Raw genomic sequence first — 20,983 nt, 5'->3', positions numbered from 1 at the left:
AGGTGGCGTCCGGTCTCGAAAACAGCGCTCCTCTTGGTACGCCATCACATAGGAGCCCTTTTCTTCTGTGCCAGTATGCTCTTTTCTGCGCAGCCCGCTTTGTCTCAGGATACACTGTAACACAACACGGTGACCTCTTTCCTGTGCAGAAAAGTGCATCCCAGCGACGAAAAGTGCCACTTCTGGTAGGGGGTTTGCCGCGAAAAGCATTTTTGAATTTTCAGTTAAGCTTAAGGATCAAGAAATGTTGACCACGCCTGAGGAGACTCCGCGCAGATGTGGCGATGGCTTCCAGCAGTCTCACATGCTCAGGAGCGGCGAATGTTGCGCTCAATAGCTAGAACATTAGTCGCTGTTGATGCCATTTGCGTCACATATCTGTCTGTGAGGCACCAGAGTTTCAGCGCTTATAAGTTTAAGAACGCAATTTTGCGCCTGGAAGATGCCCTCAAGCATGACGTTGGCAGGCCCGAACCTGAAACCTGCTGAGCTGGTCTTCCTTTCCTGGAGCTCGTTGCTACACTGCGATGGATGACAAGTTCACTGTTTATTTACTTGCCGTCAAGACCCATGAGGCGTTATAGAGGGGTTGGGTACAGAGGTTGAACACAACAAAATCTGAAGATACTAAATATAGAAAGGGCATAAAGAAAGAGGATAGCGCAGGACTTAAGGAAAACGTACTGGGTAGAGCATCATGAAAAAAAGAAGTGACCAGGCTAAGCACGCAGGAAATTTTTCATCGCCTCTTTAGCTGCTATAGGATCTTGAAAGTAGACAATCTAGCAGGGCAGGTGGTTCCAATCTGTTGTAGTTTTCGGCAAAAAGGAGCTTAAATAAACAGATTTGTACTTCAGAGTGGGGTGTGAAATTGTGAAATCAGAAAACTGCTTCAAAAACTTTGGCTTCCATGTCTTCCTGCAAGCGCTAACATGCACTTTTCACCCCCAGTTGGCTCCGGCGTCGGCAAGTGCGGCCATTGTTTGTGAACACAGTGTTGGTCTATAATTAAGATGTGATTAAGCGTTATCGGATTTGAAAAGCGTGACCATTGACCAGACCTGAGGCATTGTGCTGTCCATAAAGGCCCGTGTAAAAAGTTGGCCTAAATGACTGATGAATAAACTTCAGAGTTTTTAAAAATTTCAAATTAATCTGAGAACATCACAACAGGGCGAAATCTTCCCACCTCGAACAAAGTTATAATAGTTTTTTTGCTTGCACCAGGAGTGCCCTGTTTGATACGCTTTATTCACTTGAAGCGTTGTTGCACTCGACGTGCCCCGTCGGGGATGATGTAATGACGAGTTTCAGCGACGGGAAATAACGAGAAAATGAACTGGAGTTTATGTACGAATTTTCAAAATGTACAGTATATTAAACATAGTGACAAACAAGAAGGAACTCGCTAACAGGGAAATATTTCCTCCTCGGCATTCCTCAGTTGAATTCTCTTAGCCGCAACGCCGGGGGTAACTATGTAGAGCGCATGCTAGCCTTTTACACCTCGGATCAACTTTATCACTCTGCCTGAAAGGACCCATAAGAAATAATGTGCGATTGCGTAATTACGGTATTAGACCAGTTGCGGCACGTGAAACGGGCTTTGAAAATATATCATTGAGTACATTACAGCATTCATTATTGGAGATAACTCGACCTTTAAAGTCAGCAAGTGATATGGCATCTTTCAAGAGCGGCTTAATAGACGACCAGAGATTTGAAGGGCTATTTAAAAGAAAGGAAGGAAGGGTGTCCGCGAGGAATGACTTTTTGGCTTAGTTAAGGGCGGTGCGACACTTGTGAAAGAATGTCGCGGTATGCAAGCCTATGAAATGGGTTGTTGGCTTGTGCTCGGCTTAGTAAGTGGACGAAAGGGGAAGAGGAAAGGAAAGTGCACGGGCCTGTGATTGATGTTAACGCACCACCACCCCTGCCGGCGTGCAGATAGAGAGGAGAAGGTTAGGTAGAGTTTCAGAGGAAGGAGGAAAAGGGGAGTATAAAGATGTGGGAGACGGAGTCGTATCAGTCAGTCAGACAGCTGCCTTGGGCTAGCAATAGCCGTCCAGGCCTGTCTCCTCCAGGAACGCGAGGAGAGAGCGGAGCGCCTTGGAAGCGTTGGGACCGGTGGGAAAGAGCAGGGCACTGGCCGAGTCAGATGGAAGGCTCAGGTCCCTGTAGCAGGCAGCCAGCTTTGCCTGGTGGATGGCAAAGGCAGGGCGATCGAGGAGGAGGTGATCGGTGGTCTCCTCCGTATGGCCGCAGCGGGAACAGTCCGCCGTGAGGGCCAAACCCTTGCGATGGAGCCTAGCCTCGGTCCAAGAGCATCCGATGCGGAGCCGGAGGAGAAGGGACCTCTGCCGTCTTGTGATCCCCTTATCTGGCAGGCGTTGAGGGGGTGTCTCTTGGGCAACCCTGGGGTCGAGGTGCTCCATTCGGCTTTCCAGAAGAGCCTTTTTTATATAAGTAGCCTCTTCAATGATGTTGTGAACCAATGGGATTGTTTTTTCGAGAGGTTATATTATTGTACGCATTTGTTTATTAATGTCATAGTTTGGTTTTGAATGGACTTCAATTTCTTCAACTGTATGTATGGTCGAAGAAATACGGTATACTATATATATGTCAAGAAAGATTTTAAGTTCTTGATTATTGGCAGTATAATTTGCTTTGACGTAGCCTCTGATTGCTTTATATTCGTAAATTGGACGTGGTGTGCGGTTAGCTGTCATGATAAAGCGGATAAAGCAGCCGCCACTCAGGCCTGGAAACTATGAGTTGCAATGTACGAGGTAAGGTTTGTTGTCAATCTTAAACCAAGCATTATAGCCGAAGTGGGACCAATTCTGGCAGCCTGAGATATATTGTGTAGGACCGAAGTCAAGGCATAAATTCACAAAAGATACGCTCTCGCCGGACCTGCTCTTGACAGTGGATTTCCGGTAAGGTCAAGCCACTAAGCAGGAATAGCTGATAGGGTGGAAAACTCAACATTGTCATGTAAAGCGTACTGCGACTGGTTGAAAAATAGTGAAGAGGCGTTTCGACGTCGATAGCACAAGGAAAACAGCATGTTCTAGTGATTAAAAAAAGAAAAAAAATTGAAATCAAACACGTTCTAGGGGGCAGTTTAGTGCTATCGCACCCAACTCAAGTTCAGCATTTGCAGCGATAACCCCCCCCAGCATTTGCATTCGCGCTCATAGCAGTGAATAAAGTATTGCTTTTCACAATAAAACAGTTCTGCACTGTCTACTCGATCAGAGCCAGGTTTCGGTCAAAAATGGCAACGTTAACACAGCGTGAATCAAGGACGCAGATAAATCTTCACGGTTCACCTAAGAGCAGCTGCATTGCACTACATTCGAAGTATGTGCTTTCTGAGGATAATGACGTGTGTCAATTCCTGTTCACCGTGTTTTGTTCATTCATGCGCTATGCCTCGGAAATATGAACAAACAAGCACAAGTCTCTTACTAATAAAGACATGTTTGACGGTGATTCGGAATAAGAGTGCACACGCGCCGTAACGGGGTCCTTGCTAGAGGGCAGTTTGCAGACGTTAACAGATGCCGATGAGTAGAGATAGCATTTACTGTTCCCAAAAGGTTTGTCGCAGCGTTTGGGAAAATTCTTTTCCGCTGACGTTTGCAAAGTCATACAACTTTTTACATGATGAACTCGTCGCCTTAGAAAAGTTTCCATTAATGGACTCTTTAAAATGTTTGAACTTGCTTTTCAAGGCCATAATGGTATCCCTGAGCTTAGAGGATAATAAATTCACAATAATTGCTTGATCTCTTCCCAGAAACAAAATTCCCTCACCTATGGGGGTGTCTAATACGCTCCCAACTTGAACCTAGGCTAAATTCATTATACTATTAAAAAGTGAGCAAATCTGTTCTTCGGATTCCTACCAAGTTTCAAAGGCATCATCAGCAAGGCCATGAAAGTTTTCTTTTCTGAAGTGGTCCTTAAAATCGTATAGGTGATCGGTTAGTGCTGAACCTTGAGGGGCAACACTTTGGCTAGCATGTTCCTAGGACCTTTGCACATATTTTTCTACTACCGAAAGTCTGAAATGGCTGTCTGAAACCTTTTGCTCTAGAGATGTCTGCGGTTGCCTTAGTTTGTACAGGGAGGAAATAACTTCACCATGTTTTGTGTTCATTTTTTATGCAGTGATGTTATCAGCGAAACAAGTTGTTGATATTGTTTACTGGGATCTTCTTTAAGAGGGCTGGGGTTTGACTCTACCGTCTTTATCAAAACTAGCCGAGCAGCCGCATCGACGGCCGGAGTGGGCTCGCAGCCGAGATGCGCCGCTAGTCCCCGGCTAAGGGCCGTTGTACGATCGTTTTGGAGCGCCTTCCGCCTCGTCCGCTTCGGGAGCGGTCCGCCAGTTTTCGGCCGCCAGGCAGACGTGAGGCGGAAAGGTGTACGATCACTTTGGCGCTTGCGAGCGAGGCGGATGGTCCCAGCATGCCGATTGGCACGCCGGGCATATCCGTCTGTCCAATAGCCTTTTCCGGCTGGTGGCAACCTAGCCGGCGCGAGCGCACCGCCAGCATCGCTCCACGCGCCGAAACGGGCTCCCGCATCCCAAGGGGCAGATCGGTATGCGCCCGACTACCTTCTCCCTTGCCTCCTTTCCCGCCCCCCTCTCCAAACCCCGATATCCCTGCACACTGCGCTCCCCCCCCCTTCCCTACCTACTTCCCGTACGAGCGCCCCCCCCCCCCCCCAAATAATAACCTCTTTTCGTGGTCACGTGGTACTTTTTTCCGTTCCTCGGCGACCTGCACCTAGGCTTAGTAGGCTGCGCTTCGGCATCGCAATGGTGTGCGTGTTAAGTTCCTGCTTTTGTCGGCGGCTCTCGTCAGCGACCCTTGTGTAGAGATTTTGCGCACTACGAGACGAAAAATGCAATGCTCTGGTTTCAGGCATGCACGTTAGGCAGAAACAGAACTTTGTTCCAGTGCAAAGTGGAGAATCTGTGAATGCTAATGACCACAACCATTTCTGCCGATCCAAGCAAAAAAGAAATGGGTTCAATTTATATCTGGTGTCAGCCTCAACTGATGCACAGTTGCGTCAATACTGCAGGGCTCGCAGGAATGAGTGCAGACTGGTATTGCAAAGCCAACCGCCACGCAACAGTGCATAGCACATTTCAAGGCATTAAAAAAGCCTTGTAACTGTTGTTTGATAACATGTGCAGGAATAGTGCTGTCATGACCATGAAACAGATGGGATCGGATAAGTGTTGCAGGCAACTTATATAAGTCAGGAATGTTCAATTATGAATTTACTGATGAGCAAATAAATTTCTGCTCGTGGAAAATGCGAGGAGGGCTAAGAAAATCCCGGAACATACTACATTGCCGACACAAGTTCTTGCAGGCCAACCAGGGTTATCATCACCCTGCAGGCAAATAATCGTGTTCATAGGCAGTCACAAACAAATGAAGGCAGCATATGAACATGCAAATGTGCATGGATTACATCTCTTGAAGGCTTCGATAATGCCTCATCAAATAAACTAATGCAGCTGATAGCATTAAGCGCTGCTGCTCAACAACTGCTCGGCACTGACAAAATCATGTTGGCAAACAGGCCTCCAACAAAAGCATAGAGACAGCTTAATTCACTTTGGTACCTTTGTTTGACGTGTGGCACACACACACACATACAAAATGACGGTGCCCCCGAACTGACATTTGCACTGCGCACCGATTTTTTTCACACAGGCTACATAATGCCGCTGGCACACTGTCTCAACCTGCGCACCCATGATCATAAAACGTACCACTGTATCGTGCACCAAGACGCACAAGACTGGCGACGCTGCTGTTGTCGCAGCAAAAAACACTGCGACGGCCGTGCAGCCAAGATCGTGTCAAGTCGCACACGCAGCAGTTTGCTATGTAGCAGAAACAACGTCGTGGGCTCACCTCGGTCACGATCACTGCAGCCATCGCAACGGAAGCGACCAGCTGCACAGCTCCAAGTTCATTTCAACATTCGGAAAACGGCGGGCGTCGCGAGTTTTTCGCAGATGAACATATCGCTGATTTGACGGGAAAGCACTCGCACCGACCATAATCACTTTCACTACGCGGACACTTGTCGCTATGCTGTGAAACTTGCGCACGCACAGGAAAATAACTCGCAGCAGAAATTCAAAACGCTTGCCACAACCACAAACAGCTCGAAATAAACACTTCGTGACACCGCCATTGCACAGGTCTTGCGTCGGTTTGCAGAGCCGCAGCAGGAATTACAAACGCATGCAAAAACCAAAAACAGCTCGAAATAAACACTTCGTGACACCGCCACTGCACAGGTTTGCATCGGTTTGAAGCGGCGCTCTGTCATCTCCGTCAACGTAGATGATTACAGAATTCAACTAGTGGAACTATCGCTCGCCACTGCTGAACGCGGCGAAGTTTGCAGTCGCTCTGAACACTGGTAATATCAAGATGTGTACAATATAATATGCTTCGCGACATCGCTGCCACTGCCCAGGCCGCGCTCCCCAGTTCAGTCGACGGATGGCCATCTTGCCCCGGCAGGCCGGGGCAGAGCAGAACCGAGGCGGAGGGAGGAGGGGCTCGGACGTCACTGACGTCACGGGAAAAGCAGCCAATAGCTGCACTCCGGTCCCCGGCCGGATGCGCTCGTCCGCCAGAAAGTTGAAGTTCACCAACTTTCCATCCGTTCGCCGAACGAGGCGGATCCGCCAGCTGCGCTCCCGAAGCGGACGAGGCGGAAGGCGCTCCGAAACGATCGTACAACGGCCCTAAGAGTGTAAACTGCCTGACGTAAGTCTTCGCCCTCGCTCTTTTTCCCTGGATGATAAGTAAGCGGGTAACGTTTGCGACAAGATATTTCGAGTCTTCGGAGCGCTCTCATCCTGAGCGAGGGCGCAGGCTTACGTCAGCCAGATTACGCTCGCAGCAGGCCAGCGCCGGAGCCTGTAACGTCGCCGCTCGGATACGAGCCCGCTCCGGCCGCCGACGCGGCTGCTGGCAACTTCCGGAAAATGCGGTAGGTACTTACATTAATCATGATTAGCAAGTCTGCAACCTGAAAACAGTCGCGACTCAACGAAAACAAGAGTTGCGAGCATGAAAGCAGCAGCATGCAAACATTGCTCGACCTTCTCGAGTAAAGCGAAGGTGCGGTGTCTACCTTCACGAGAAAGCGGATAGGAGTCTGGTTGATGTGCTTAACTGCTGTGCATCTATGTCCACTGAAGGGGTTGCCGAACTGGTGATGCTTTAAATACTCCAATGAGGATGCATCTACATGCGGAGGACGGCTACGGGATGAGCCAGAGGACGTTGCCTGGCAAGAACGGAAATATTGCCGTAGCAATATTTCATGCTCAGCGCAAGATGAGTCCAGGATTCCGAGTACTGTTGTAATCTACGCGAGAAAGCGAAAAGGCGTCTGGTCAGCGTGCGTCATTGCAGTGCTTCCATGCCCACAATGAAATAAAATTTACGCATTATTCTGAACTGTTTTCATTAAGGCACAACGCAATGTTTTCTTGTTTCAACGAGCGAGCTGGTGATGGTATTCAAAAATACATAGATGTTGCGGAATAACAGAACTCTGCGCTTTTACCAACTAACGCTCCGTTACAGGCCTAAGGTGTATTAACAGAAATGCATTACGCTGCTGGCATAGCCATGTCAGCAATTAAGCGGTTAGAACATACAATAATTTAATAATATGACACAACATTGTCGAATACCACTGGTCTGAACGCGCGTTTTAAGATACAAAATTCGAGGACGGCACAGAGAATAAAATTGGAGACTTTTTACGCACACCATTGCTGACAGACGTTCTTGCACTAAATAACACTTTCCAACGGCGACAAGACTGATTCCATATAACGGAAACACGCATCTGTTTTGAGAGAATTATTGGTGGCTTGAGAATTATTGGAGGCTTTTGTTTTCTTCCAGTGGCGCAAAAGAAAATGAAAGTTATCGGATATCTACGCGAGATCCGAACAAACGCTTTTCGAGAAAAAAGGCTGCCGGTTTTATTTACCGAAGGTTCCCGGCGGTTGTTCAGATGCACATGGTAAGCGGAGCAAGTGTATGAAAGGCCAATATTGCCTCAAGACGTTCATTCTCAGGATGAAAATAGTTCTTTTGGCAGCATGTAGGAGGCAGCTGGGACCGTGGCTCTGAACGGGCAAGAAAAGGCTCCGTTTATATGCTGGCATAAGTGGGACTTCGTATGAAGCAAGATCGTGAAGTTCGGAAACAAGACGATTCATTATGTATGCCTACCTTCGAGGGAGAGGTATATGGCAGCGCGTGTTCCTTCTGCACTGGCTTCGGGGCAGTCGCAAGGTGCTAGGCCTTGCGCATAATGAACTCGTGGTAGGAACATCGCTCGGTGAGAGGAAAAGCACTCATTGTTCATTAACATCTACAAGGCTTCTGGATGAGTCTGCTTGCTTGTTAGCCCCGAAAGTTCTGTCAGGCTCTCTTCAAATGTAGGTTTTGTTTATGATCAGCTAATAATATTTTATTGTGCCTAAATTTTGAGAAGACATTCTCCACGATGAGGAATTCGAAAACTGATGCTTTTGGGAACACATTTTTGTAGTGTTATATACATACTACGTGGCTTATGGCAAAAACCAGCGGCAAAAGAAAAGCATTCAGGGCCTGCACGACAGGCTCTGACTTTGCCGATGCCTTTTCGCCTTTGGCTTTTTCTCATCACTTCCTTTTCTCCGTCACCTTTTTATCCCCTCATCCCCTACCCCCGTGCATGGCAGCAAACTGGTCACATCTACCGGTTAACCTCCCGGCCTTTCGTCATCCTCTTCCTCCTCCTCCTCCTAGTTCTGGTGAGAATTCCCACAGCTGCAACCAAGGCAATGCTTTCACGCATGCGTCCATAAAAAATAGAAAGAGTGCCTTGAATTCCTTTCTGTTAAGTGATGGCCACTGTTGGAATTCACCCAATTTAGTTAACGCACCATAAAACAGGTCTGACTACACTGCCCTGGGCACTGACCCCAAACAATAATTAAAATGCTTCTGGAGATCACACCGAACCTGCACCAGCCGAAACGACGACATATATACTAAGTTCTCCTCCTCCAGCATTTGAGGCAAGCACTTTAACTCCTACTTAGTACAACGACAAAGGACAAGCGCTGCGCCAAATGGCAAGAGAGCGCCGTCCACCTGACAGACACCCCACATAAGTACTGTGGCTTTACGTCTGTTTCGTTTTTCTTTCAAGCAGGAATTTACGTTCCATCTCATCCAAGTTTCAGTTTCATTTTCCTTTTTGGCTGCACTACCATCATCAGCAGCTCTCTTTTTTTCTGGAACCCACACTTCCTACTAGAAATGTACCGTGTACCCTGTGTTGCCGTCTACGGCTGTTCGTTCCCTTCGTTCGGACACCGGACACCATACTCACCTGGGTGTTCAAGAACAGAGTGTAAATGGGGAGAGTAGCTAGGAATTTGTACGGGATTGAATGGCGATCCGCGGGGCCGATTCAGTGTATGGGGTGTTTATGAGGCCTCCCCTGCAAGTGCTTTAATGTTCAAGAACCTAAACACAACGGCATCAAACTACACACAGCAGTATTCGTTAGCGGAAGCAATATACGCCGTTTAACAATTTCTGCATGAAGTTTTCCTGTTTCGTACGCCAGCATTAAACACGATCTCCTGCAGGACACCATGGTATCAGCGCCATTCGTATGGTTGTTGCTAGCAGCCATTTTTTGCCGTCGGCCTCCATATGGGCCTTGCGGAGGCCAAGAGAAATTCAGTAGAAGGCTGGAACGACCGCAAAGAAATCAAAACAGGCGGAATAAAGGGTGATCATGGCGGGGCAATGGACAACGGTGCCATTCGGAAAGGCATACAGAAAAAATTGCAGCACACGAAAGTGCTTCTTTACGCCGACAACGAGGACGAAATGGAGAAAGACGGTAAGTCCATTTTCCTGCTCTTAAAATGTTGTTTACGAGAACTAGTGCGAAAACCTCTATATAACAGCCAGGCACACTAATCGTGGACGGCCTCATATCGAGTGTGCTCAGATTTACTTCAGCATGAAGGAAAAAAATTAACGTTTCACGAATTTTCTTTATGCAGATTGCGAGTAATTGTTTGCGTTGATAAATTTTATTTTGCATTCTTAAGGTCCCATAACTTAATTAAAGACTAAGCTTTTCATGCTTTTAAAAATTTTAACTTACAAGCAACATTCCTCTTTTGATTCATTGTAAAAAAGCCATCATTTTTTTCCATAAGTTGTCTTCAGACGCCACCAAAAGCAGCTTGAATGTGCAACCGACATAACTCCCGGACTTCCGGGCTACCTCTGATGCATAGCAAAACAATCAACACGCATTCCGCAACCAGCGAAACACACATGACGCAAGTGAATTTTGATCGTAATGCCACCGAGAGCATATTTTCATTGCCTAGGAATCACATTTTACAGACTACAGACCCGGGTCGCATCTCTGACCGTAACTATAACCGCCACAATGTTATTCATTAGCTACCGTTGTGACAAGAGCGTATCAGACGCTATATATGTATTCTGTACACAGTTATTGGTAGTTCAACATTCTTACTCTACTGAAGGGGCAAATGTAGAGTGGCCATCAGAGATGGCGGACAATGACGGTGAGGATGAGAAGCTAGCCGAGGACGAGCGTCGCCGTATCCTGTCACGACGCCAGGAGGAGGCTCCCCTGGTGTGCTTCGTGCGGGCCGTCGGCTTCGAGCGCACTGGGACGCGGCGCTTCAAGGCGGGTGCCGTGCCGGCTGACAAGTGCACCCACGTTGTCTACTCATACTTGGAGACGGACAACAAGACCGGCGAGTTTGTGTTCCACAAGCGGGGACACAAGGACGAGAAGGGTGCGTGGTTTTTTTTTTCCTTCCTTGCGTGTTCAGAAAGAACCGTAGTTCAGATTGGCCGCTAATCACGCCAGAACTGAGAAAAAGAATGAGTGTGTGAAAGAAAACAGGCTGTTTTTTATAGGTATTTCTGCTAAAATTGCAGAAAATATCGTGGGAGTTCTGGTGTTATCCATATCATGCTGGCACCACAGCTGTAGAAAATAAGGAGCTAAAAACAGAAAACCTCCCTTACCTCCCACATCGCGGAGATGACACTAGTCAGCACCGCTAACACTAACGGGCAGGGATCCTGCAGAAGGAAGAAGGACCAGCTCGAAAATGAACTTGGAAACGAGCATGTGTGAAGGCTGACAAGAAAAATTCGCTACTATTTTGCCAGTTGTTTTTTCTGCTTGAGTTTTTTAAGATGGATACGTGGGCAGCTCCTGCATGTGAGTGTCACGCACTGGCCACTATGTTATCCTCCTTCGCACCAGCAAAACCAGCAACCAGCCGCTGTAAGAGAGCGTCACCAGAATGTGCAATGAGGGACGCCTTGTCCCAAATAGTTTTCGACTTTGGTAGCGTGGCATGAGGCTCTTGCATAAGTGCAGAACATATGCGAGAAAAAATGAAGTCCTCTAACAAGGTTATAACAGCTTTAACTGGGAAGGTTTTTCTTCACTCTTCAATGTTTCGTTAGGCAGTAGCTTCACAGGTGAGTGGTGCTATGCCATTCTCATGAACCGTTAGGATAACATGTTTTTTGTTGTCTGTTCAAAGCTCGCGCATTCGTTAGTAGCCAGATACCTAAGGAATTCATAATTATTCAAAATGCAACACTTGTGTTGTGTTATTAGAAGCAATGCGCCTGATGTTATATTCACCTGGAAGGAAAAAACGTGCAACACATTCATGAAATTCGAAGTTGAAAATTTCGCTGAAAGTCACGCGATGTACCGAACAGTAGTTTTGTTTTCACTGTGTCTGACAGTGTATTACACATGTTGCAGTAATAATGCTGCCAGCGCCTGAGAAGAAACAATACCATTTGGAGTCAATGCGCGGCTTCAATAAGGCAAGGTACAACATTTGTTCGTCAGCAAGAGCTGATGCTTGTTTTTTAAGTTCATTGGGCATTCCTCGAAAAATCGCTTTGTTTTTGTTGTATATGTGGTTTCGGTTTCGGTTTGGGGATCACCTGCCGCCAGAGGAACCAGTGTCGCTATGTGTATATATATGACTGCATGTGGAAATAAACCGGGATGGTTTTGGTTGCTAGCAGTTCATGTACTTGAGCGGCACCCGCCGCTACAACATTGGCGACGAGGATGGGATTCGAACCCACGCGGGCAAAGCCGTTGTACGCCGCATGCCACAACTGCAGTTGCTCCAGCACTTCTCCTGCATGGACGTCTACCAAGGACTCGGTTCGATGTCGTTGGGTATCCGTCCGCAATATTTGCAACCGACCCTACTTCAGAGCTTCACCGCCTACGCGAGCGGGTGAAGCAAAAGCAGCAATCCAGTAAACTATACACAGATGCTCGCAGGGCCGCAAGGGAAACCAAAGTGAATGTTGGTGACCTTGTACGAGTACGCAGACAAACTGCTTTTAAAGGTGACCTGGCTTTTAGCCGTCCAAGAAAAGTTATAAGAAAACAGGGGCAATCGTCCTTCCAACTTGATGATGGAAAAACGTGGAACGCTTCAAAGTTGTCAAGGATGCCACGAGCTTCTGCATCTATCTGTGGGTGGGGGGAAAGGAGTGATACAAAGGACACCGCTAGGGAAAGCAGCTCACCGCACACCTTGGAGAGACCCGTTTCAGAAGCGCCAACCGGAACTTCAGCTGTGGCTGCTGCGAAGCAGCCGCCTATGTCACCAGTGACCGGCTGTGAGCCGGAAGAAACTTCGCCTGCCGCCAGTGGTTTCTCAGAAGCATCGGGACCTCAGCGTAGGGTACAGCCATCAAGGAATAGACGACCTCCAGACCGCTATGGACACTAAGTACAGAAAGACACGTTTTGCAGTGAACGTGAACGTGTCACAATCTGCACGAGTGTTGAGTTTGCTGACGTTGTGAAATATGGACATAAATGGAGTTGTATCTTGTTTTCCTCTTTTTGTTTTATATTTTTGTATTAAGTGCATAAGACAAGCACATTGTTGTTACTGTAAATATAATTCTGTAAAAGAGTACTAACGTTCTACCACTACTAAATCACTGACCCATGTAGCTGTCTTTTTTTATAAGGAAGGGAATATGTTGTATATGTGGTTCCGGTTTCGGTTTGGGGATCACCTGCCGCCAGAGGCACCAGTGTCGCTATGTGTATATATATGAATGTATGTGGAAACAAACCGGGATGGTTTTGGTTGCTAGCAGTTCATGTACTTGAGCGGCACCCGCCGCTACAACAGTTTTATCTGTAGCTTCTGTTGAACGTTGATGTTATATCACCTTTAAAACGCAAATTTTATTCGGTATGCGATCAGACTACGTATATTGCTTTGCGGTGTTCTTAGATATAATAAGAGAGCTGGTAAACCTTAAGCACGACAACCGAAGGCTGAAGGTTCTCTTCAGCTACGGCGGTGGCGCACACGTGAAGAGCCTGCTGAAATGTCTGCGCAATGACAAGGATGAGAAACATCTCGTGGACACCATCTTTTCGTGGATCAACTCTTTGGGCCTCGACGGTGTCAACTTCCACTTGGAGAGGCCCGGTCCTTTTATCAGTGTTGAAAAGGACGTTGAGAAGATACTTCAGTTCATCAAGGTGGTCGAGACATTTATTAAATTTCACACTTATAGCATGAGTCTGACGAAAATGTGGTGATGACTTGGTGCGTTTAAGGAACGCCAGACACAGAGTCATTTAAGATGCGAAATCTATTTAACTCTATGGCATCGTGGCATAATTGTAAATGCATAGTATCTGCAACGTTTCGTGCACGCATCTACGAATGCCCCGTAAGGTTACAATGACCTCTGCGTGCACTGCTACAGAAGAAGTACCTTACATGTCGCTAACCATTTGTGGACTCTGAAGGATAGAAGGCGAGGAGAGTTATATAGCGGTACCGCATTATTACAGTGGCATGACTATCTGCAAGGTTTTCATGGCTGTCTTGTTTACGCAAATTCTGTGACTCTAAATTGAGGACAGAATGTGTAGCAAAATGCTTTAATAATTAAAACAAAATCGTGGCCGCATCCCGGGTTGTCATTTTATTTACCGGACTTCATAACAAATGAACCCAGTAGTATTAAAGCTACGGTCGTTTACCTTATAGCAACTGTACAAATCTCGGCTATATTGAACACTTATCACTGGCGCTTCTCTTAAGAGATCGCGAAAAATCACGAAAAATTCTATTTCTGGAAAAATAAGTTTTCGCACTAAATATACTTCTAACTATATTTCCGCCAAATATCCGCTCTCAAAACGATCCCAAAGTACCAACAAAATGAATACTTAGCGAGTAGCGCGGCAGAAAAACTTAGCTCGAGCTTTAGAATGTTGTTCCACTTCACGCGACTGCAATTCCCTAACTGCTCTCCGATCGCTGTCATTTTGCTTCTGTTGAAAAGCTTGTCTCGCCCCCTTTCGTTTGACACCTCTCAAGATGTTATCACATCTATAGCGCAACCAAAGCAATAGTCGTTATCCCGCGACTGGATTTCTGCGACTGAATTAGTGCACACAGATTTCAAGCCTCTTTATCTGTGTTCATGATTTTAAAATGCAATCTTTGTCTTGCGGGCTTTTCTCTCGTTTGCCGTCGGTAATTTAAATCAGCTTGGCATAAATTGAATCGTGAAGTACACAGCTGGGCGGTGATGAAATTTAATTATTTGCATTCCTAAATTACACGCGAACCCGTTTTGTAAGGTTTATGCATAAATCTTTACCAGTGCATTTTGACTGCATAAAAAGTAAAAACAGCCCAACAGCACAAAGTGTATCTTGGGCGATTCAATTCTGCAACGATTCAAATAATTTATAAAGATTTTTTGGCTAAGGGCCTGTAAAATCCAAAATAAAACCACAAAACTCCGAGTAACTCAAATTCTGGTGGTCAAATTTAATCTCTAATTGCAAATTGGACCCTTACATAAAAAAAAACTTCCAGGATGATTTTACCAAGAATGCTACCATAAATAAACACAATAGTTTTAAGATTCGCATTCCCCTTCAAGTTAAAAGGATCGATGGCTCTAGTTGAAGTGCGACGTTAGGGTGTGCAATTAAAGAGCAGAGCGAAGCATAGCTATATAACTGCATTAAACTATGTCGAAGTTTTTTTTTTAGCTCTCTTCATATAATGTCTTGCACAGGGCGTTAAAAATTAGGTTTACGGATTTCAAAACAACAACTGCATAGAGCAGTACGCAATAGTCATTTTTTTCAATAGGTTATGCAGCCAAGCGGGCATAAAGAGTGGTAATTTTTTTATCACAACCTTAGCAATTAACTAAAAGTCAATAATTAGACTTTATCTTCTGCAGTTAGCGTGCATGTTTATACTGAAAACGTAGAGGCTGTGGTATTCAAAGACCAATCTATTTTTGTATATATTAAGTGGTGCGCCTGTGTCCTGAGATAGGATCGTGTAGAATTCCAGACCAAAGCGTTTAATTGCGCATACCAGATCGCGGGCTGAGCATGAAGCTCCTGTCTGATATAACGCAGCTGTTGACTTACGACGCTTCGCCTGACAACTATGTGGAGTTACAAGCGACGGTCATAAATTTCCACCCTTTACCAGCAGTTTTGACCGCATGCGAAAAAGTCTAAAGCGCCACGCCTTAATACCCCATCTGGAAAAAGTCGCTTAAAGAGCTTACCCACCAGGTTGAGATTCCTCCTACGTGCTGAAAAAGGTGAATATTTGTTTTTAGGGGGAATACAACTAGTAGATTGTAGAAAAGGAGAGGTATCTCTCAATATCTACAGTGCGACCAACTGGCGACATTCACTCATTCTTATTTATTGGTTCTAATCGGTTTTGTTGTTTATATAGGTTTATTCCTAGGGAACAGCGGTGAACGCTATTAATTGCTTGATTATCCGATGGCTAATATTAAACATATATTGGGTGCACCTAGGCGGTAGATTGCGAGTTTCTAGTTGGCTCCCGGAATCATAAGCGGCTTGAGGCGACAATGCAAAATAATTTGGGTTCGAACCCGACCGCGGCGGCTGCGTTTTATGGAGGAAAAACGCTAAGGCGCCCGTGTGCTGTGCAATGTCAGTGCACGTTAAAGATCCCCAGGTGGTCGAAATTATTCCGGAGCCCTCCCCTACGGCACCTCGTCCTTCCTTTCTTCTTTCATTCCCTCCTTTATCTCTTTTATCTCCTTTATCTCTTTATCAGGTGTCAAACGATATATGACACAGATACTGCGCCATTTCCTTTCCCCAGAAAACCAATTATTATTATTATTGAGCCGACACCGAGACACAGAGCACTGAAGGCCATGACACCCGAGCAGTTCGAAGGAATACGTGGTAAGGAACCACAAAAGGGAAAAAAGACGACGTTCTTTGTGCAGTGAAGAAAATCTTTGAAACAGTAATGTTTCTAGCGCTATCCTGAAAACCTCTAGAATTTTGTTAGCTCACTGATGCGCGATAGGCACAACTTAAGCCACCGAAAATGTGCCCGGTAGATGCCAATATTTTGAGCATCTAGCTCCAGCTGGCTGTTCGATCTGCGTATTACTACGCTCAGGAATCCTGCCTTGGAAGGTGGAGCGATGCCGGTGTGCCCAGGTACAAGATGGTGCCGGGAATCGCCACGTACGGCCGCAGCTTCACGCTCACCGATCCGATGTACAACGGTGTCAGCGCGAAGCTCAACCCGAAACATCCGTTAGGCCATGCCGGAAACTTGACAAGGACGGAAGGTTATCTGTATTACGTCGAGGTGAGTGCGTATCCTGTTTCTCTATACAACATAAGAAAAACGAGCTAGTTTGAAAGCGTATACGGTGGACTAGTACCTACGTCGCCTTCTGTGACATAAAGCGTAGAGAGTCGATGAACAACGGCGTTAAAGAAGTGTAAACGTTTCACACTAAGCCAAATCGATTCATTTTGCTTGTTGTACTGAACACATCACACAGTTGAAGTTTGCAACTCTGCTTGCGTAAGGTTTGTGACGCAACTTGTAGCATAGGATGGCTATACATGCCATAATTGTTTTGCCTTGATACTGTTAAAAATATTTATCAGTTCTCTTCTGTGTCAGTGCACATATTATCGGGTTGGTGCTCCTAGAGGTAGAGAAATTGATTAAACATTATTTAACTTACTGCAGGCACCGGCTGCAAATTCTACATAAACACAAGAATGTCCACTCCGAACCGAGGTGCCAAGTTTTTGGTTTGCTCCGAGACTGGTGCTGCCTAGTTAACCTCCCTGCCTTTCCGTATTTCTCTCTCTCTTCTGAGACTGGTGAATATTTCTTACAAAGCGTAGTGAAGCAATGGCCATCAGTTTCGTCAGAGTCCGCTCAAAATAGCTAATGAGCCATACATAAATCGTTGGAATTATCGGTTAAGCACAAAAAGTTTTGTGCAGCTATGCTTAACAGCTTACCGCAGTAATCAGCGAAAGCTGTTACATTTTTTATTTATTCATTGAGTCCCGCATTCTGCCGTGTAATCTACATTATCAGTCACTAGAGAAAGCGTAGCCATGCTCATGCGAAATAGCGATGTCTTGTCTGGCCATCCGTGGCCTCCCACAGCAACGTTTTCTTATCTTTCTCAATTTGCTCTCGCCATCTCCCTTCCTAAACGTGGAGAGAACGTTTGCTCTCTCCAATTTTCTGCCTGTCAGCTGTGACTGTTGGCAGGTGGCAAATTAACGTAATTTAATTAATTTCACTAAGTGGTCAACATATTACGTCTGACGCTGTAGTTTTCATGATGAATGCAGGGCTACATGGCTAAATAAAAGTTATGACAGCTTTCGCTGTAAGATGAACCTAATTACTTTTTAACCGAAAATAACACTGGTTACAACACGAGCGTTGTGTTCGATAAGAGTGCACTGCAGCCTTTGCAAAATATTATTGAGGGCTTAGTTTTTTTCTGGGTTGTTGTCTATCCTTAGGGTGATTAATCGGGCCGCTACGCATGTTGCACTCACCTTCATTGTAGAGGTATTAAAATTACTATTGTTAACGCTCTGCTGCTTAACGCATTAAACTCAGCGTAGGCTATCGCCGTGCTGCGGCTTGACCTTTCGTAATGCCAGAGACGTACAAGAAATTTAAGGACTTACAGACTTTGTGACAGGGTGTGACAAGGGTCGCAACTGGCGCACGATAGCGAGCCTGGTCATGGTCGCGTGGCTCGTCAAGTGACAGTCACGAATTTGCAGTCGCGAGATTGAATTTGGACTTTCTGTGGCACGGATGCCGCCTGCTAGGGCCCAGTACAACAGCTATCCCTGCAGTAGTTGTTAAAAAGAGGAGGAGAGACTTTAATGAATACAGGAGAGGTCTGCTTTGACAGGTGAGCATGCAAGGCTACGACATATCGGCTTTTGATGTTGCATAGACAGTGACAATCCCTATCGTTTGCCACCACTTCTGGCGACATGCGTTACAGGGAAGCCCAAGGGGTTAATGGTTATTATACAACGTTCACCTTCAGGCACAAAGCACCTTCAGGTACAAAACGCACGACTATATTCGTGCCTTCACGTAGTGCACGCATTTAGAGGCGTCATTCACCACTTTGGTTTTTCAACGCTCCCCAAGGGGCTCCGTTTTACAGCGACAGCTGATAAGCGCCCGTTCCTGGAGTTTGCAACCGCTGGGTGGTTGCCATGAGAATCACTCGGTGAATGGTTATAATGGAAGGAGATAAGTATGGCGAGAGCGTAGGAGTGCGTAACCGAAGCGAGGTTGCCACGTCACCAGAGCGTGGTTATCGTGGAAAGAGGATGGTATGGCGACAACGGAGGAATCGCCAACCAGAAAATAAATATGGTATGGCGAGAGCGTAGAAATGCGTAACCGGAGGGTGGTTGCCACGGGAACCACCCGGAGTGTAGCTACTCTAGAAGGGTTACCGTGGAAGGAGGAGGGTATTTATAATGCGAGAAATGGGCAACCAGAGTGTACCTGTCCCGGGGAACCACCCGAAGAGTGGATGCCCTTGATGGTGGAGGGAGCCAATGGAGCGTGAGGGGCGGTGGTGCTACCCGCCTAGAGGGACGACTTGGGGAGAACCTCTTGTCAAAGAACGAGCATGTGTAGAAACAGTACTTCATAACCATACATATATGAAGTCGCTCTCATGTTATCTTACTCAATATAACGCGAAATATAAACATCTTAAAAGCTGCAGCTGAATGTCGCGTTACGCAGTGGTTACCGTCCTGTGAGTTTCTTTCGCTTTCAGCTGAAATCCTTAAAGGGTGGAAGCCGCAACCATGAAGCAACCTCAGGACCATGAGCTGAGTAATCGAGTGCCATAGCGCTAAGGCACTTAAATAGGTCGCGTCCTTTTATGTGGCCCAGCTAACATATCAGAAGCACCCCCAATGAGCCCTAAAGTTCCTGCATGGGCTGTCGACATATTGTGATGCAGTTGAGTGCCAGCCTCTGAACCGATAGGAGAAAACAAAAATTTGTATAAAAACTTCCAAAAGGTTGACACCCACTGCACTTTACTCTCCAACATTGAAGATGGCCCATTGCCATAAAAAAGAAAAATGATGGCTGGATTTATGGAATATCTGTTTTCTTTCGGTTCCCTATAAATTTTCACACACTCGTGGCGGTACATATATAGAAGGCAAGGTAGGCTCTTCTTTGCAACAATGAAGACACTTATTCATGTTTTGTTGTTGCTAGACGTGCCGAGGTGCCGGCTACATGGGCTGGAAGCGAGAATGGGTGAAGTACGCAGCGACGCCTTACATATACCACAAAGACCAATGGGTCAGCTACGACGACAAAGACAGCACGGACGTCAAGGTATGCCACCCATGAAGAATACTACATGCATCTCTCTTCGTCCCTCTTCTGTGCAGAGCTAAAAACCGAGGTATCGATTTTTCTTTATTTTCAAAAGAAATTCAGATCCTATGAGAGTAAGCAAATTGGTGCATCGTTGGGTTCACAACAAGCAACGAGCCTATTCTTAGGAGCTTTATCAAAGAAAACAGCAACCAAAAAAGAGTGCAGAAATGCTATAGGTACACTTCGCGGCTCGTGCGCATACTGGCGATGCAGTAACCAAACAAGCTTGTGATTAAGGGATTCGAATGACAAAAAAGCATCAGAAAAAGATCAGATTGTGAAGATTATTTTTCTGCGCTTGTCGATAGGTGCGACTTTATGCCGTGCGTTAAGACAAACCGCGGATCAAAAGCATGCCTTCATTAGTTCGACCATGTGTCAAGCTCATGACAAGTTTTCCTTTCTAGTTCGATGCCTCAGCTCAAGTGGTTCCGGAAACACTGGATGGGCGGCATATTTCTGTGGTCGCTCGAAGCGGACGACCATTCCGGCAACTGCATGGGCGAGGTGTTCCCAATGGTAGAAGCAGCGTGGAAACCGCTCAGGGGCTACCACCCACTTATTGCAAGCAGTCAGGCGAGGATCCAGGGAAAAAGCGGGCGTGTTCAGTCCCGAACTTTCCCTGTTCCGAACCTAACTTCCGAGTCGCCAGGCTTTCTTGACCTACTTATCTCCACCTTCTCCGGCCCTTTAACAAACTTGTTGAGTGGCTGATTGGTGACGACGGTGGTTGCAGCAACGGTGGAAACGGTGGTACATGCTAGCAGGCCGAAATTCAAGCGCCAGCACTGAAGGATAAGGTGTTTTGCCTCTCTTCTGCAGTGAGCTGCTCCAGAATCCAGAGACATAGTTCTTAAAATAGATTAATAAATGCGTCTCGTGAAAATATTGAGTCAAGAATTGCCCCTTGTCCATCAGCCTCGTGTGATTCAGATCTGACTAGCTATCTGCCTGCCTGCCTGGGTGAAGCGTTAGGAAAAAGCGTGTATGACGATTTAGGATGGGGAAGCCAAATGCTTT

The 20,983-nt window shown here is 46.3% G+C and overlaps 1 protein-coding gene across 1 annotated transcript; it reads left to right on the top strand.

Annotated features, from left to right (window-relative positions):
* Positions 1-10,677: 10,677 nt before the first annotated feature.
* Positions 10,678-19,980, top strand: LOC144124146 (chitotriosidase-1-like). Its single transcript, XM_077656804.1, has 5 exons — positions 10,678-10,930; positions 13,442-13,695; positions 16,655-16,849; positions 19,796-19,918; positions 19,975-19,980. The coding sequence occupies exons 1-5, from the start codon at positions 10,678-10,680 to the stop codon at positions 19,978-19,980; spliced, it is 831 nt and encodes a 276-aa protein (XP_077512930.1).
* The last annotated feature ends 1,003 nt before the right edge of the window (positions 19,981-20,983 follow it).

Source organism: Amblyomma americanum, chromosome 3 (assembly GCF_052857255.1).
Source record: "Amblyomma americanum isolate KBUSLIRL-KWMA chromosome 3, ASM5285725v1, whole genome shotgun sequence".
NCBI classification, from domain to species: Eukaryota; Metazoa; Arthropoda; class Arachnida; order Ixodida; family Ixodidae; genus Amblyomma; species Amblyomma americanum.
This window is presented reverse-complemented; position numbering and strand designations above follow the sequence as displayed.